This window comes from Lycium barbarum, chromosome 5 (assembly GCF_019175385.1).
Source record: "Lycium barbarum isolate Lr01 chromosome 5, ASM1917538v2, whole genome shotgun sequence".
NCBI classification, from domain to species: Eukaryota; Viridiplantae; Streptophyta; class Magnoliopsida; order Solanales; family Solanaceae; genus Lycium; species Lycium barbarum.
In genome coordinates this window covers 5,793,357-5,808,263 of record NC_083341.1, presented here as the reverse complement: position 1 = coordinate 5,808,263, position 14,907 = coordinate 5,793,357, and the positions used below count along the sequence as shown (strand labels likewise).

General features: G+C 31.7%; 1 protein-coding gene across 2 annotated transcripts; it reads right to left on the bottom strand.

Moving 5' to 3' along the window:
* Positions 1–9,138: 9,138 nt before the first annotated feature.
* LOC132642226 (quinolinate phosphoribosyltransferase [decarboxylating] 1b-like) lies at positions 9,139–13,953 on the bottom strand. 2 transcript variants are annotated; one of them, XM_060359483.1, is made up of 6 exons: positions 13,677–13,953; positions 12,690–12,782; positions 12,429–12,572; positions 11,506–11,682; positions 10,851–10,918; positions 9,139–9,696 (listed from the first exon to the last, which is right to left on the bottom strand). In XM_060359483.1, the coding sequence occupies exons 2-6, from the start codon at positions 12,777–12,779 to the stop codon at positions 9,693–9,695; spliced, it is 483 nt and encodes a 160-aa protein (XP_060215466.1). In that variant the 5' UTR covers positions 12,780–12,782; positions 13,677–13,953; the 3' UTR covers positions 9,139–9,692. The 2 variants fall into 2 exon arrangements, with proteins under 2 accessions (XP_060215466.1, XP_060215467.1); XM_060359484.1 differs by lacking the exon at positions 12,429–12,572 and having other exon boundaries at positions 12,699–12,782.
* Positions 13,954–14,907: the final 954 nt, after the last annotated feature.

Genomic DNA, 14,907 nt, shown 5'->3' with positions numbered 1-14,907 from the left:
TAGCTACCACAGGCCACATCTGTGAACGCCAAAAGCGGTAAAACAAGGGGCACTACAACCATACATTTGACATGTAGCAGTGGTATCACATCGAATAGAAGGACAATCAAATTGTTGTAATTTCCTTGACATCATTTTTCGCATTGGTACCTCCACCATGGCAGCATCCACTTGCATATTTGAAATTGACATGACTGTAAAATAAATTGAAGTCAGTACAAAAAAACACATATTTGTAAAGGAATATTTGTGACGAATAAGAGTGTGTTTGGTAGGCAGGAAAATATTTTCTATCAAAATTATGGAAAATATTTTTCTACTAAAATGTTTCTTGCTAGTTTTCTGGTGATGTGTAAGAAGTAAGTATTATCTTAGACGTATTTATATAAAATCTAGGCAAACGTGATGAAGGTGGGATAGGGGGTCGGAATTTGGATGTGTTGGAGGATGGGAAGGAATGAAATGCTATTTACGGAGCTTGTTTTCCCTACTTCCACTAGGTAAGTCATTTTTCTCATTTTTAAGAAACTTGTCGTCCTAGAAAAAATATGCTTTCAAAAATTTTGACCAACCAAATATGAAAAAGTTGAAAAATATTTTCCTCCACACCAAACACACCCTAAGTGATCTCTCACATAATTGTAACGAAATTTGTGACAGTTTTATGACATAATTCGTTAATATGGGCAAAATTTGTGGCGATTTTATATTCGTCACCAAGAAGAACTTTTATGCTCGAACAATATTTGGATCCAAAAAAAAAAAAGGAATAATGAACAATATTGCTTAGAAAAACACTTAAAACAACGGATAAGAAAGAGATAGATAGAGAGAGAGAGAGAGAGAGAGAGAGAGAGAGATTTACATGATGCCAAGACCAAAAGGACAGTTAAGAAGGCAGCCCTAATTGAAAACGAAGATTTCTCCATCTTATAACGTTTTGATAAACTTAGACAATATACGGTAGTGATCAATTGGGATGAATATACATGATGACTATTTATAATAGCAAGTCATAGCTCATGAAAGCTTTAAAATTTATTTAAAATATATTTTAAGATCTTAAAGTCTTTGAATAATAATGTGATCGAGCTAAACAGCAACTATACCAGGGTTAAGCTAGATTGAATCAAGATAATCTAAATTATTAACAGCAGGGTTAAAGATCCAACCTTGATAATATAAATTGAAAATGAGATAAACTAATTGTCATAAGAACTTAAGTTAGATTAAACCATACTAATATATACCTTAGTTAGATCAACCAATACTTTTAAGTTTTAAGGAAAATGCGTATAGTTTTAAAAGACTTAAGAACTCTATTAGGAGTCTTTATATATATAATTACGTAGTTGGATCTTGATCTAAACAAAAACTAACAAAAGTCTAGATCTCCTGTAAACTTTCATATTCTAATTTGAGAAACAATGGTGAATCGTAATTGATGAACAACTTTCACCACCTTGTTTTTTCATTTTAGTGTATTAGGGACAGTTTTGTAGCTGACAGTATATATTAGCCAAGCTAATAGAAAGGGAAAATAAACTTTATCAACTCAAAATATATTCACCTACCGGCTACTGGTGTTATCAACATAACCGACTGTGTCTCCTGCACTAACTAATTAATTTGCTAAAACTAACTATTAACTTATAAGTTAGGCTTAATATCTAGATGGACCCTTAAACTTGACATGTTTTGTAAGATAGGCATATAAACTTATAAGGTGACCAGATAGACACTTAAACTTACTCAAAGTGTATTTTTCAAGTTTTTCAGTTGTTTTGAAAACAAAAACTATATTTTTCAAACACTCACAATTTTCATGGCCAAACAAGCCCTAAATATATCACAAAATATTTTTTTTAAAATGCAAAAATAAGGCAAACGCATATACATGAGACTATAAATGTGCACTTAAACCAATAAATACTCGCTAATCGCAATTTTGCAGCTTTCAATTAACTCGGATTTTTTTTTACACTTGAATAATTAAAAAACAATAACTTTAACCAATAAAAATCCTTAAAAAAAGAAATTTCAAATTAAGAAATTTCTAAGTTCAGTATTTCAAGTGTAAAAGAAATTTCAAATTAAGAAAACTGTAAAGCCGAGAAGAAAATCCTTAAAAAAAAGAAATTTCTTAATTTGAAATTTCTTTTTTTAAGGATTTTTATTGGTTAAAGTTATTGTTTTTTAATTATTCAAGTGTAAAAAAAATCCGAGTTAATTGAAAGCTGCAAAATTGCGATTAGCGAGTATTTATTGGTTTAAGTGCACATTTATAGTCTCATGTATATGCGTTTGCCTTATTTTTGCATTTTAAAAAAAATATTTTGTGATATATTTAGGGCTTGTTTGGCCATGAAAATTGTGAGTGTTTGAAAAATATAGTTTTTGTTTTCAAAACAACTGAAAAACTTGAAAAATACACTTTGAGTAAGTTTAAGTGTCTATCTGGTCACCTTATAAGTTTATATGCCTATCTTACAAAACATGTCAAGTTTAAGGGTCCATCTGGGTATTAAGCCTTAAGTTTTTGAAAAAATTAAATATTTCAGTATGATATTCAAATTCAATGTTGAAAAAGAATATTGAAATACCGATATGTGCGAAATTCATACCAACTTATACAATACACATATTTCTTAGGCTTAATACCTAGATGGACCCTTAAACTTGGCATGTTTTGTAAGATAGGCATATAAACTTATAAGGTGACCAGATAGACACTTAAACTTACTCAAAGTGTATTTTTCAAGTTTTTCAGTTGTTTTGAAAACAAAAACTATATTTTTCAAACACTCACAATTTTCATGGCCAAACAAGCCCTAAATATATCACAAAATATTTTTTTTAAAATGCAAAAATAAGGCAAACGCATATACATGAGACTATAAATGTGCACTTAAACCAATAAATACTCGCTAATCGCAATTTTGCAGCTTTCAATTAACTCGGATTTTTTTTTACACTTGAATAATTAAAAAACAATAACTTTAACCAATAAAAATCCTTAAAAAAAGAAATTTCAAATTAAGAAATTTCTAAGTTCAGTATTTCAAGTGTAAAAGAAATTTCAAATTAAGAAAACTGTAAAACCGAGAAGAAAATCCTTAAAAAAAGAAATTTCTTAATTTGAAATTTCTTTTTTTAAGGATTTTTATTGGTTAAAGTTATTGTTTTTTAATTATTCAAGTGTAAAAAAAAACCGAGTTAATTGAAAGCTGCAAAATTGCGATTAGCGAGTATTTATTGGTTTAAGTGCACATTTATAGTCTCATGTATAAGCGTTTGCCTTATTTTTGCATTTTTAAAAAAATATTTTGTGATATATTTAGGGCTTGTTTGGCCATGAAAATTGTGAGTGTTTGAAAAATATAGTTTTTGTTTTCAAAACAACTGAAAAACTTGAAAAATACACTTTGAGTAAGTTTAAGTGTCTATCTGGTCACCTTATAAGTTTATATGCCTATCTTACAAAACATGTCAAGTTTAAGGGTCCATCTGGGTATTAAGTCAAAACTTAAACCAAATATCATATTGGAATATTGAATATCAAATATCTTTGATTTCGATTCAATAATTCGGTATATACCAAATTATTCACACTTTTAATTGCGAGTAAAGTTAAGTATCAATCTTATCATTCGTTGCATGGAGGAGAGGCCCTATCCGTCCCACCACATTAGTAAGGATAAATATTAAGTCTTATAAAAAGGCTTAATTTGGTACAACTTTGATGATGATGATGATGATGATGATAATAATAATTCCTTACTAATTAGAATGAAATTTTTTACTTTAAAAATCAAAAAAAAGATTAATTTTAAATAATAGACATTTTTCACTTATTTATATTGCAAAAGAATATAATGAGCCGTCATCAAACGTCTTATTGGGTACCCTGGCCCCGGCATCCTCAATGGTCCCTTAAGTTAGAAAGTTGACTTTTGAATATTGTTGTACTTCTTTAATCTAGATACTATTATGCTTATCCAACAACGCAATTCTGAATAAAAAAAGGAAGACTTTCTATGTTTTAGAGTAGACTCCTATTTTAAGTCTTTTAATAGTAACTAATTAACAAACAACAAGACCCAGTACTCCCATGTACAATAAGGTAGGATTTGGGGAGAACATACTTAGCGTAGTCCTGCGAGGTAGGAGTTGGGGAGATTAGAATGTACACAGATCTTACTTTTATCTTTGTGTGGTTAGAGAGGTTGTTCCTCATAGATCCTCAGCTCAAAAGAAAATAAATTTAATATTAACTAATTTTTTATTATAATTATCATAATTTTATTTAGGTCTAATTTATTTTTATTTTTATTTATATTAAGACGTCTGAATCTGAATATACATCTAAATATTAAAATATTCTATTAAGAATTATATACTAAATTATGAATTTTTTATTTTCTCAACATCTGAATGCATAAAAATATTGTTATTTAAAAATTAGTAAATATAAAATTAAAATAAAATACTAAATTAATTTAATACTATATCAACAAAATAGTACTTTTAAGAAATTATATGATGGCTAGTGGTGGTGGTTGTGGATGCTGATTGGAGATGGTGTTGGCTGGAGGTAGTAGATAGTGATAATGAGGGGTGATGTACAATAGTGGTTAACGGTGATGGTTGGTGTGGTAGTTGCTGGTGGCTGTTGATGACTATGGTGGATATAGTAATAACTACTGGTATATATAGTAGTGAATAATGATGGTGCAGATATATAGTGATGGCTGATAGTGATTGTGGTAGTGTTGGTTGTTGTTGTGTAATGGTGGTTGGTGGTGATCAGCGGTGGTAGTGGTGGTTGATGATGATGGTTGCGGGTGGTGGACGATGATGGTTAACGTTGAAAGTGAATGGAGTAGTACGTAGCGAACTATTATCTTTGTAGAAATCCTTAAATAGATATCTTAATGCTATTAAAAGCCTGTTACAAATCTTAATCATTCAAATCTATTCAGACCTATTAAGTGGTTATAAAATTAAAAAATCACACTTAATAACTAAGATTCAGACCTAAACACAAATAAACTTAATGACTGAGATTTAAATAATTACAATTAAGGATGTTCGTTATTAAGCGCAAATAAATGAGACCTTAATATAATGGTATTATTTAATTATTTAACTTATCATGGTTAATTACCTTTGTAAATTTTCATGGTTAGAACTTAGATCTAACTAATTCGTTTTTTATTATTAGTATTTTTTGTTTGTTTAATTATTTTTTTTTTAGTTTTAGAAGTTTGAGCTATATAACCGTACTAAAGTTTACCCTTTTTTAAAAAAAAAATAAAAAAAATCCGCCATATGGTGGCGTTACCTTAACATATCATGAAAATTATATTTAGAGGGAGCATTAAATGAGCCAACCTCACTTACAAAGCATGAGGGTCTTAAAGTCCCTAATAAAACTATACAGTAAGTCCAGTCAGACTAATGCAAAACTGGAATTCATCCTCTTACGCAAAAATTGCTCTTCCTCTATTTATGCCTTAGAGAGGCCATTTGAATTTGATCTAAACGGTAAGGTCCAACAGCTATAGAGAGTAATCTCGAACTAGATAGGATCATCAAGTCACCATTGGTCATCTAAAGTTTACCGTTAAGTGTTCAATCTGTTCACAAACATGAATGAGCGTCTTGTTCTAGTTCTACTATATAGAAGCATGAGTGGAGGTGGTTCCGTCGTCCACCTCCAACTCATGTTTTTTTATTAAAAGGTGGACCCCATCACCTCCAAACTCATGTTAAAAAAAAACGTGGACCCCATATTAAAAAATCAAGTAAAATCCATGTAATTCCCAAACTATCCCCATTAAGTCAATAATGGTGGATTCATTGCCGCATGTGTATCGACCCATTAGTAGGAGCAAATGAAATCATTGTACAGCAAAAAGCGTGGACTCCATATTATTGCTTTTCTTCAAAAGGTTAAGTAGTCAAACCATACAATTTCCTTTCTTTTCTTATATTAGCCTGAGATCTAATCTAGATATTTAACTGTTGTATTTGTTATTCTGCCACGTCATTTATTTGTTATGTTTACTAAAATATATATATATATATATATATATATTTAAAGGTGGACCCCACCACCTCCAAACTCATGTAAAAAAAAGTGGACCCCATATTAAAAAATCAAGCAATATCCATGTAATTTCCAAAGTATCCCCATTAAGTCAATAATGGTGGATTCATTGCCACATGCGTATCAACCCATTAGTGGGAGCAAATGAAATCATTGTACAGCAAAAAACGTGGACTCCATATTATTGCTTTTCTTCAAAAGGTTAAGTAGTCAAACCATACAACTCCAAATATCAAAAGGTTTTTTTTTTTAAACCACCATAATGGTGGTTCCATTGCACCATAGAGAGAACCAAAATTAAACAGTGCAGTAGATCATGTTTATCTCTCAAATTTCTTAACCCTAATAAAGTTAATCACAAACTGAGATGGAGAAAGCTTCCCTTACGATGAAGGTGGTCTTCTTAGCCATCAGTTTGGAGTTTGTATCATGTAAACCCCTCTCTCTCCTTTTCTATCTCTATCTCTTCTCGCAGCCACTCACATCACTTGTAAAAATTTATTCACACTTGATGTATTTAGAGGTTGTCACGATGGAATTGAGTTAAATTTGAGTGCAGATCAAAATGTCTTGAATTAATAATGAGCGGGTTTGAGTTAATGACCCGCTTATGGGCTAGGTTAAACTTGATTAAGCAACATAATTTAACCTGTCCAACTCTTACCAAATTTTAATTAATTTATTTGTTTTCTTATATTTTCTTTTAATTTATCAATTTATTATGTTTGTGTAGAATATATCTAACATAAAAAGTTCTTTTTAGTAACTATTTGTTTCACCTGGTCAATTTGGAATACATATTTAGTCTAAATATGCCAAACTTTTCGATGAACTGAATCGACGGGTCAAAATAGACTAAGTTAATATATAGGCAGGCCATCCAAATAATCTTTCATGTTTTTGAATTCGAATATACCGCGCTACAAAAAAAATGAATAATTTACGGAGGTTGAAAGTTGCAATTCGCAAGGGTTTTAGTCTCCTCAAGTAATTAACGGAGGCTAAAACCCCCACAAATTGCAACTTTCAATCTCCGTAAATTACCTTTTTTTTTTTTTTTTTTTTTTGTAGTGTGCCAACCATATTTTTATAGAATCTTTTCTTAAAGTTAAGTTAATCCAAAAATAGGAAATTGTGTATAGTACACAAGATAGGTTTTCCATTGTTACAAGATTGGACGTATTATTTTTCATGAGCTATTCTTACTATCCCTAAGTGTGTGCACCAAACCAAGCAGTTTAAAATTAGTAACTTCAAAGTAACTTGAAAACGCACAATAAATGTGCATATAAAAAAAAATATTATATCACATTTATTGATTCGATAGAAATTTCTTCTCACCGCCCCTTCCAAGTCATATGTACGTTGTTCAATATTTTCTTAAAATATATGTTTCTATTGATTTTGCAGTAATATCATTTCCAAAAACGAACATTTACGTGGATGCTGCCACGTCTGAGCTAGCCATTGGAGGAATGATGACTTCAAGAAAGTTAAAACTATTTGATTGTTGGACAATAAATTGTCTTGACGACAGTACATGTAGACTTTATGGTTGTGGTGATCTCCATTGTTACAAGATTTGGAAAATGTTGGTAGATGTGGGCCGCCTTTTTAAAAAAAGAGCAGCTTATAATATGAAGGAGAAGGCAATCATTTTAAAATAGTGCATTTTAATTACTTATAAATAAGTTTTTCTATTTGTATTTTACATGTGTGTTAATCTTGGACAATAGGAATAGTCCAATGCAGTGTTATGGAATTGTAATAATGCCTCTCTTGAAAGAATTTCCTTTTGAATATTTTTCTCTATGTTATCTGTTTTTTTCTTTCTTGTGAATTACACTGAGTATGATATTTTGATGTTGTGTTGGTTATTTGATTTAAAATTTATATTTTCTTTTATTCTGTGGATGATATATTCTTAATTGATTTTTGTTGCTATTACAATACATGCAAAAAGAGCTGAAGTAGACTTTCATGTAAGAATTTTACTTTGCCTCATAGTCATTTCATTTTAGCGTAGAATAATAAATAGGACTAAAGTTTGCCTTCCAAGTTTCATATTATCACGAAACTATTCGTAATTGAGAATATTTTTAGCCTTTTTTCCAAAATAGAAGAATATTTTTTACCCTTTTCCCTCTTTTTTTTTTTTTTTTTTTTTTTTTTTTTTTTTGTTTGCATGTGCACCACCTTCAAGGGTCTTCTTGATTTAGAGAGTTGAGTTTTTATTATTGTGCTTTTGGTTCTTCGATCCAACAACGCAAGTCGTCATAATTTTAAGAAAGGTAGACTCCTAATACTATGTATATTTTTTGTTTAAATTATCATAATTATTGTATCTAGTCTTGGCGTACACGCTTAATATAATTTTTTGTTTAAGTTATCATCATATCTAAACCCTGATAAATTATCATGGTTGTATCTAATTTTAGTTTTATATATGGTAGTATTTTGGTCTAAATTATGGTTCGAACAAAATAATCCTGATAAATTATAATGAATATATATATTCACTACTAAAAAAAAGGATTTTCCGACCCAAAAAAATGGCAATTTCCGACCTCATGAGGTCGATTTTGGGCAAAAAACAACCTCAAAATCAGATCGGAAAATAGTGGGTCGGAATTATTACCGACCTCATGAGGTCGGTAATGTTTTTTTAGCCGGGTATTAATTAAATAAAATACCGATCTCATTAGGTCGGTAAATTATATTAATAATATAATGATATGAGTTTACCGACCTCCTGAGGTCGGTAATTTATATGAATATATGATATATTGTTTTAGATAATTTGCAATTTCTAGATAATTTTGCAGAAAACCGGCCTCATGAGGTCGGTAATTTGCAATTTCTGGGAATATTTTACATAAAACCGACCTCATGAGGTCGGTAATTTGGAATTTCTGGGAATATTATGCATAAAACCGACCTCATGAGGTCGGTAATTTGCAATTTCTTGAAAAATTTTGCAGAAAAATTGGTAAGATCCAGCTGCTATTCCAGCCGCCCCCCTGTCAAGATGAAACAATTTTATATTCAACTAAAACCGGCTCAAATAGCTGCCAACAATTCACCAAAGTACTGAAAAACATAAAACATTAAGCTACTTCAACAAACACATATATTACAACCAACAATACGTCAAATTCAATTCGAAACTACTTCAAAGTTGAATCAAAACGTCATTCAAACATTCCGAAGAGACATTAAGCTACTTCAACATTCACAAACATTTACACAACATTAAACTACTTCACAACCTTTGCAAACATCCTCAAAACATTAAACTAGTAGATCTACACTAAGTTAGTCTACAACATTAGACTACTTCACCCCTCACAAACATCCACAAAACACTTACACAATCCACAAATCCACCACAACATTAACATTCAAACATGACTTTGTGTGTTTGACACTCTATCGAACGACTCGGTATTGGAAGACGTGGCAATGGAGCGCCGCGTGGTGGGAGACGTGGCGACGGGCTTCTATCTCTAATCGCAAGGTTTTCTGGTGGTCTCTAGGAACCCCCGTCTCCTTAGCTTTTTTTGTTTTCTTACTCCTCTTTTCACCTACCATTTATAGAATAATATATGTAAGTATCGCAAATATAAATAAATAGAAAAGGGATAGCTTCAAAATTTGTTTAAATAATTCACCTATTTAACTAAAATCAACAAACTACGTAGTACAAATTATTTGACAACAGAGCAGTTACAAGTTTAATAATAATTCTTTTAGAATTTATATAATGGAGCAGTGCTTGGCAGTGTTACAGTTTATCAATGATTCTAGTTACATAGGAAGTGAGTTGAATTACACTGTTAGAAACAGATTTGCAGGTTGTTTCTGGTTACTGGTGTGGAGGTGGTGGTCTAAGGCTCTCATTGTTATTAGCTTCATGGCTGATTTTTTCATCATTAGTCACAAAGACAACAAAAAAAACCACTAAAGATTGTAACTTTCAAAGCAAAAACACTTAGAAAAATTAAAGAACAATATAACTAGTAGCATTAAAAAAGAATAATCAAGGCTGCGAACTCCTTCACACACAAGCTTCCCCTGGAAAATTAACCTCCAAGATTCATCATTAATCACAATTACAACAAAAATCAAACTAAAGATTCTAACTTTCAAAGCAAAAACACTTAGAAAAATTAAGGAACAAAAGTGTAATTTCATAAAAGGCAGTAAACAATCAGCTACTAATTTCAAACATGTAAATAAAAGTACAAAAGAATCATAACAAAAGAAAGATTCTTTTATCAAAATATAATTACTGGATGAGACAAGTATTAAGCTTTCTCCAGTATGAAATCTAGAAACAAACTATGCCTCAATTCCGAACGAGTTGAGGTCGGCTATATGAATCCTCATCGACCATGTTTCCCATTTTAACATTAGAATGAAATCCACTCCTTGAAAAAGACATACAACAGCCTAGTATTCCAATAGAAGAGTAGAATTTAATCTGAGGAAATTATGGCACCTCACGATGAATCATGTGCTTATAAGTGAAGATTTTGTTAATCAAATAAATAATCGAGAGATCCATAACCTAATTCCCTTAACTATTCAAGCAATCCATGTAAGTTCTCTGTTTATCAATTTTGCCTATCAAAAGAATTATACATAACATAGATTATCTACTGCAATATTTTTTGTCTGATGTGCGCAAGTAAACCGCCAATCTTATTATATGAAATAGCAAGGATGAAACACATACCTAGAAATGCAGCTAACACCGTTTTGTCCAATTGTGTGCACTGTTTCAAGGGTAACATTTCCTGAAGCCTGCCACCATTATAGCCAAAAAACCATGTCATTGGAAGATGTAATTGATGAATAAACGGGAAAACCAAGCACTGCTTTCTTGTGAATTAGGAGTTACCAAACTTCCATGTTATTCCTTGTTCCATGAAGGAATAATAGGGGCCAATGACAATTTTATACTAGTCTATTCCCAGAGTCAAAATTAGGATATGTAAAGTTTAAATGCTTCATTTTACAGCAAATAAATGTGACATGATATGTTTGTGCTTCCTTTCAACTCTCCTTTTTGGTAAAAACTTCCCAGTCTTTTCAATTCAGAGTTTTGTTTCATTCCATGCGTCTACGACAATATGACAATACGATAGGTCCAAGAGAAAATAAGGAAAAGAGGTACCTTGAATTTGCCTTTAGCAGATTCATATGTATGTCATTAAGTTTTGACAATTTCAATAATTGTATAGAGGAAAAGTTAGCATGTTTTGCGAGTCTAGTGGCCAACGATGAATATCATACAACTGAGAAAAGTCAAAGGCATTGCATCACATTAATCTTCGATATGCTGACAATTGTGTGAAGCAGTCAAAACTAAAAATGAAATCAGGAGTTACCTCTGTCTCAAACCTCCCATCGATCAATTCTACGGCCTCCTTAAGCATGGATACCTCAACATCCACGTTAGATAATGGAATAACCATATTGTCCAGCATTATCCTAGTCAATGAAGTCTTTGTTTGAGATGCATATTCTAGAACCTCATGTACTTCTGCAGGCGTTCTGGTTTCAACCTATTTGATAAGGAAAATGGTTTAAAACTCTGGCAATAACTACAGTCAGACCTCTTTATGACAGTCATTCTCTATAAAACATTTCATTATAACAACCCATCCTCTTTAACAACATTTCACTATAATAACCATGTTTTTTAAGGAACCTATCTTTCATGTTATGTTACATTATATGTTTTATAGGTGCTGCACAAACTGCTTTCCCTAATTGCTTTTCTTGATCCAAACAATGTCATTTCCTCTCTTGTTTCAGTTATTGAAATCATGATGTATTCTGGGAATACCACTCACTATCCTTACACAAGTGTATCTAGATATAAATATGCAAAATAAAAGTCTTGAGTTTTAGGGCGAACGCTTTTTATTAGACTACCATTTGATTTCAACATATAAGAATTCAGTTATCAGAAGTAGCATCCATCATAAAGTCTATATCTTCAAAAATATAAAAAATTTATGATTGAAATAGCTCTAGGAAGATGTTTATCTGACCAAAAATCGTAAAAGAGCAAAGCAAAATTGATGGAAGAAGCCAAGATTAATACATTCCAGCAGAATACATAATTCAAGTGTCCAGTCCAAAAGTAAACATGTCAAAGGTGCAAACAATAAAATTAACTGATAAGATGTTAACTGTTTCAAAATATATATATATATATATATATATATATATATATATATATATATATATATATATTAACTGATAAGGACTCAGATCTATAAACATATCGAAGAATGTAACATGCCTCAACTCCCATTTGAAGTTTATTTTGCTCCAAATACTGATCCACAGATTTTAGAGCTTTGCTAACACCTCCAGCAGCAGATATGTGATTGTCTTTTATCATTACCATATCAAATAAGCCCATTATGTGATTTTCCCCTCCCCCCCCCCCCCCCCCCCCCCCCGATCAATACCTTGAATATAAGCCAGGTTGAAAGTCATCCAAGATAAATGATAAATTATACGTGTGATAGCATCTGACAAGTGGATGATTTGGTGAGTAGATCTTTACCGCCCATTTATCCACCAAACGTAATCCTGGAGCAGTTTTCCTAGTCTCCAAGATGCAGGCAGGGTCTGCAGCATCTGCCATTGCCTGCGAATATAAAAAGGTCAAGTCTCTTCTCATCAGTGACCATCACAACCATAGAGGCAAGAAATTAGACTCCATTACATCTTGAATAACAATACTACATAGATGGGAACATGATATCGCTAGGACTATCTTCTAGTCATTCAATTTCTAAATTTTGTTCATCAATGAAAGAAACAAATTACCAACATGTACATTCATACGCCACTGATACTATGTACTCAGTCAATTCTCAAGAGTAACACCAAAATTTTACAATGTCGGAACATTAAAAGCATCTTAGTACACTTCCACAATAGACATCTTTGTACAATGACACTTTCTGTAAAACCAAATGAACATACATTCAACCAAATGCAAAATACTCTTCACCATTCAAACAAAAGCTCAAACAAAAAACACTTGATATACATTGCACCAACAGTTTCACCCCCCAACAAACACCAAAATTGTACATTAAAAGCATTTTAGTGCACTTCCACAATAGGCAACTAGTATACTATACATATGTGTACAATGACACTTGATCTCTGTAAAACCAAATGAACATACATTCTGCCAAATGCAAATTGTTCATATACAGCTGCAAAAAATTGAGCAAAAGATCAATTATTTTTTTAACCAACCAATCATAAATTTCAGGAAACTAGCTATAGCAAATCAACAACAAACTTGAGCAAACCCAACCTGATAATCACCAATTAAATTAGGAAAGAAGTTTCTAAAGACGCAAAAAAATATACTTAACTACATAATCACCAATTCGCAACAACTCAATTGTATTCCAACAAGACAAGAATAAGGATCTGGGTAACCAAAAGAACTAAGAAACAAGGAAGAAGAATAGTCGTTCAAAATCTTACATGCAATCTTGAAGAAGAAACAAAGAAAGCATACCTGAAATTGTCACATAGGCCGGCGACGTCAACGGTATACAGCGGCGATGGTGACTGGCAGGGGCCGACGGTGACTAGGAGGCGGCGTTATTAGGGTTAGAGAGAAGGGGAGAGAAAACGTGAGATCAAAAGAGAGAGAAAGGGAAAAGGCCGTGGACGGCGACGGCAATGTAGACGGCGACGACCGTCACTGTATTTTCCGACCACGATGTGGCAGTTCGTTAATTATTAGGGTTAGAGAGAGATGGGGGAGAGAGAAGGTGAGAGGAAGAGAGAGAGAAAGGGGAAAGATGATTAATTGAGGGTATGTATTTTATTTTACTTGGGTAATTATACCGGTCTCATGAGGTCGGTATGTATATTATTTTTTAATTTTATTTTTAATTTAAAAGAATACCGATCTCATGAGGTCGGAATTTTTAAAATAATTTAAAATTTATTTTTAATAAATCGACCTCGTGAGGTCGGTATTCTTTTAAATTAAAAAATAAAATTATAATATTTAGCATCAAATGAATTTCCGACCTATAGAGGTCGGTACTTTATTTTTTGAAATTTTGGTACAATATTACTGACCTCATGAGGTCGGTTTATTTTTAAAAATATCGAAAAATTAATATTACGACTTTACCGACCTCATGAGGTCAGTTATTTTCCGACTTCAACTGAGGTCGGTTTTTTTAGGTCGGAAAATACAGTGTTTTTAGTAGTGATTCCTAGTCCATACCCTTTTAAATACTATATATACATTTGTTTAAATTATCATGTCCTTTGTTGCTTAATTGACTTTAAGAACATATAAAGTATTTAAACGAATATCAAAATGATTTAATCATCAATTACTTATATTATAAATAGATCATGTTTATCTCTCAAATTTCCTATAACTCTAATTAACTTGATCACAAATTGAGATGGAGAAAGCTTCCCTTACAATGAAGGTGGTCTTCTTAGCAATCAGTTTAGTGTTTGTATCATGTAAACCCCTCTCTCCTTTTTTATCTCTTTCTCTTTCTCTCAGCCACTCACATCACTTGTAAAAATTTATTCACACTCGATGCTTTTAGTGGTTGTCATGATGGAATTGAGTTAAAAATTTGAGTGCGGACCAAAATGTCTTGAATTAATAATGAGCGGGTTTGAGTTAATGACCCGCTCATGGGCTAGGTTAAAATTGATTAAACAACATAATTCAACCTGTCCAACTCTTACCAAATTTTAATTAATTTATT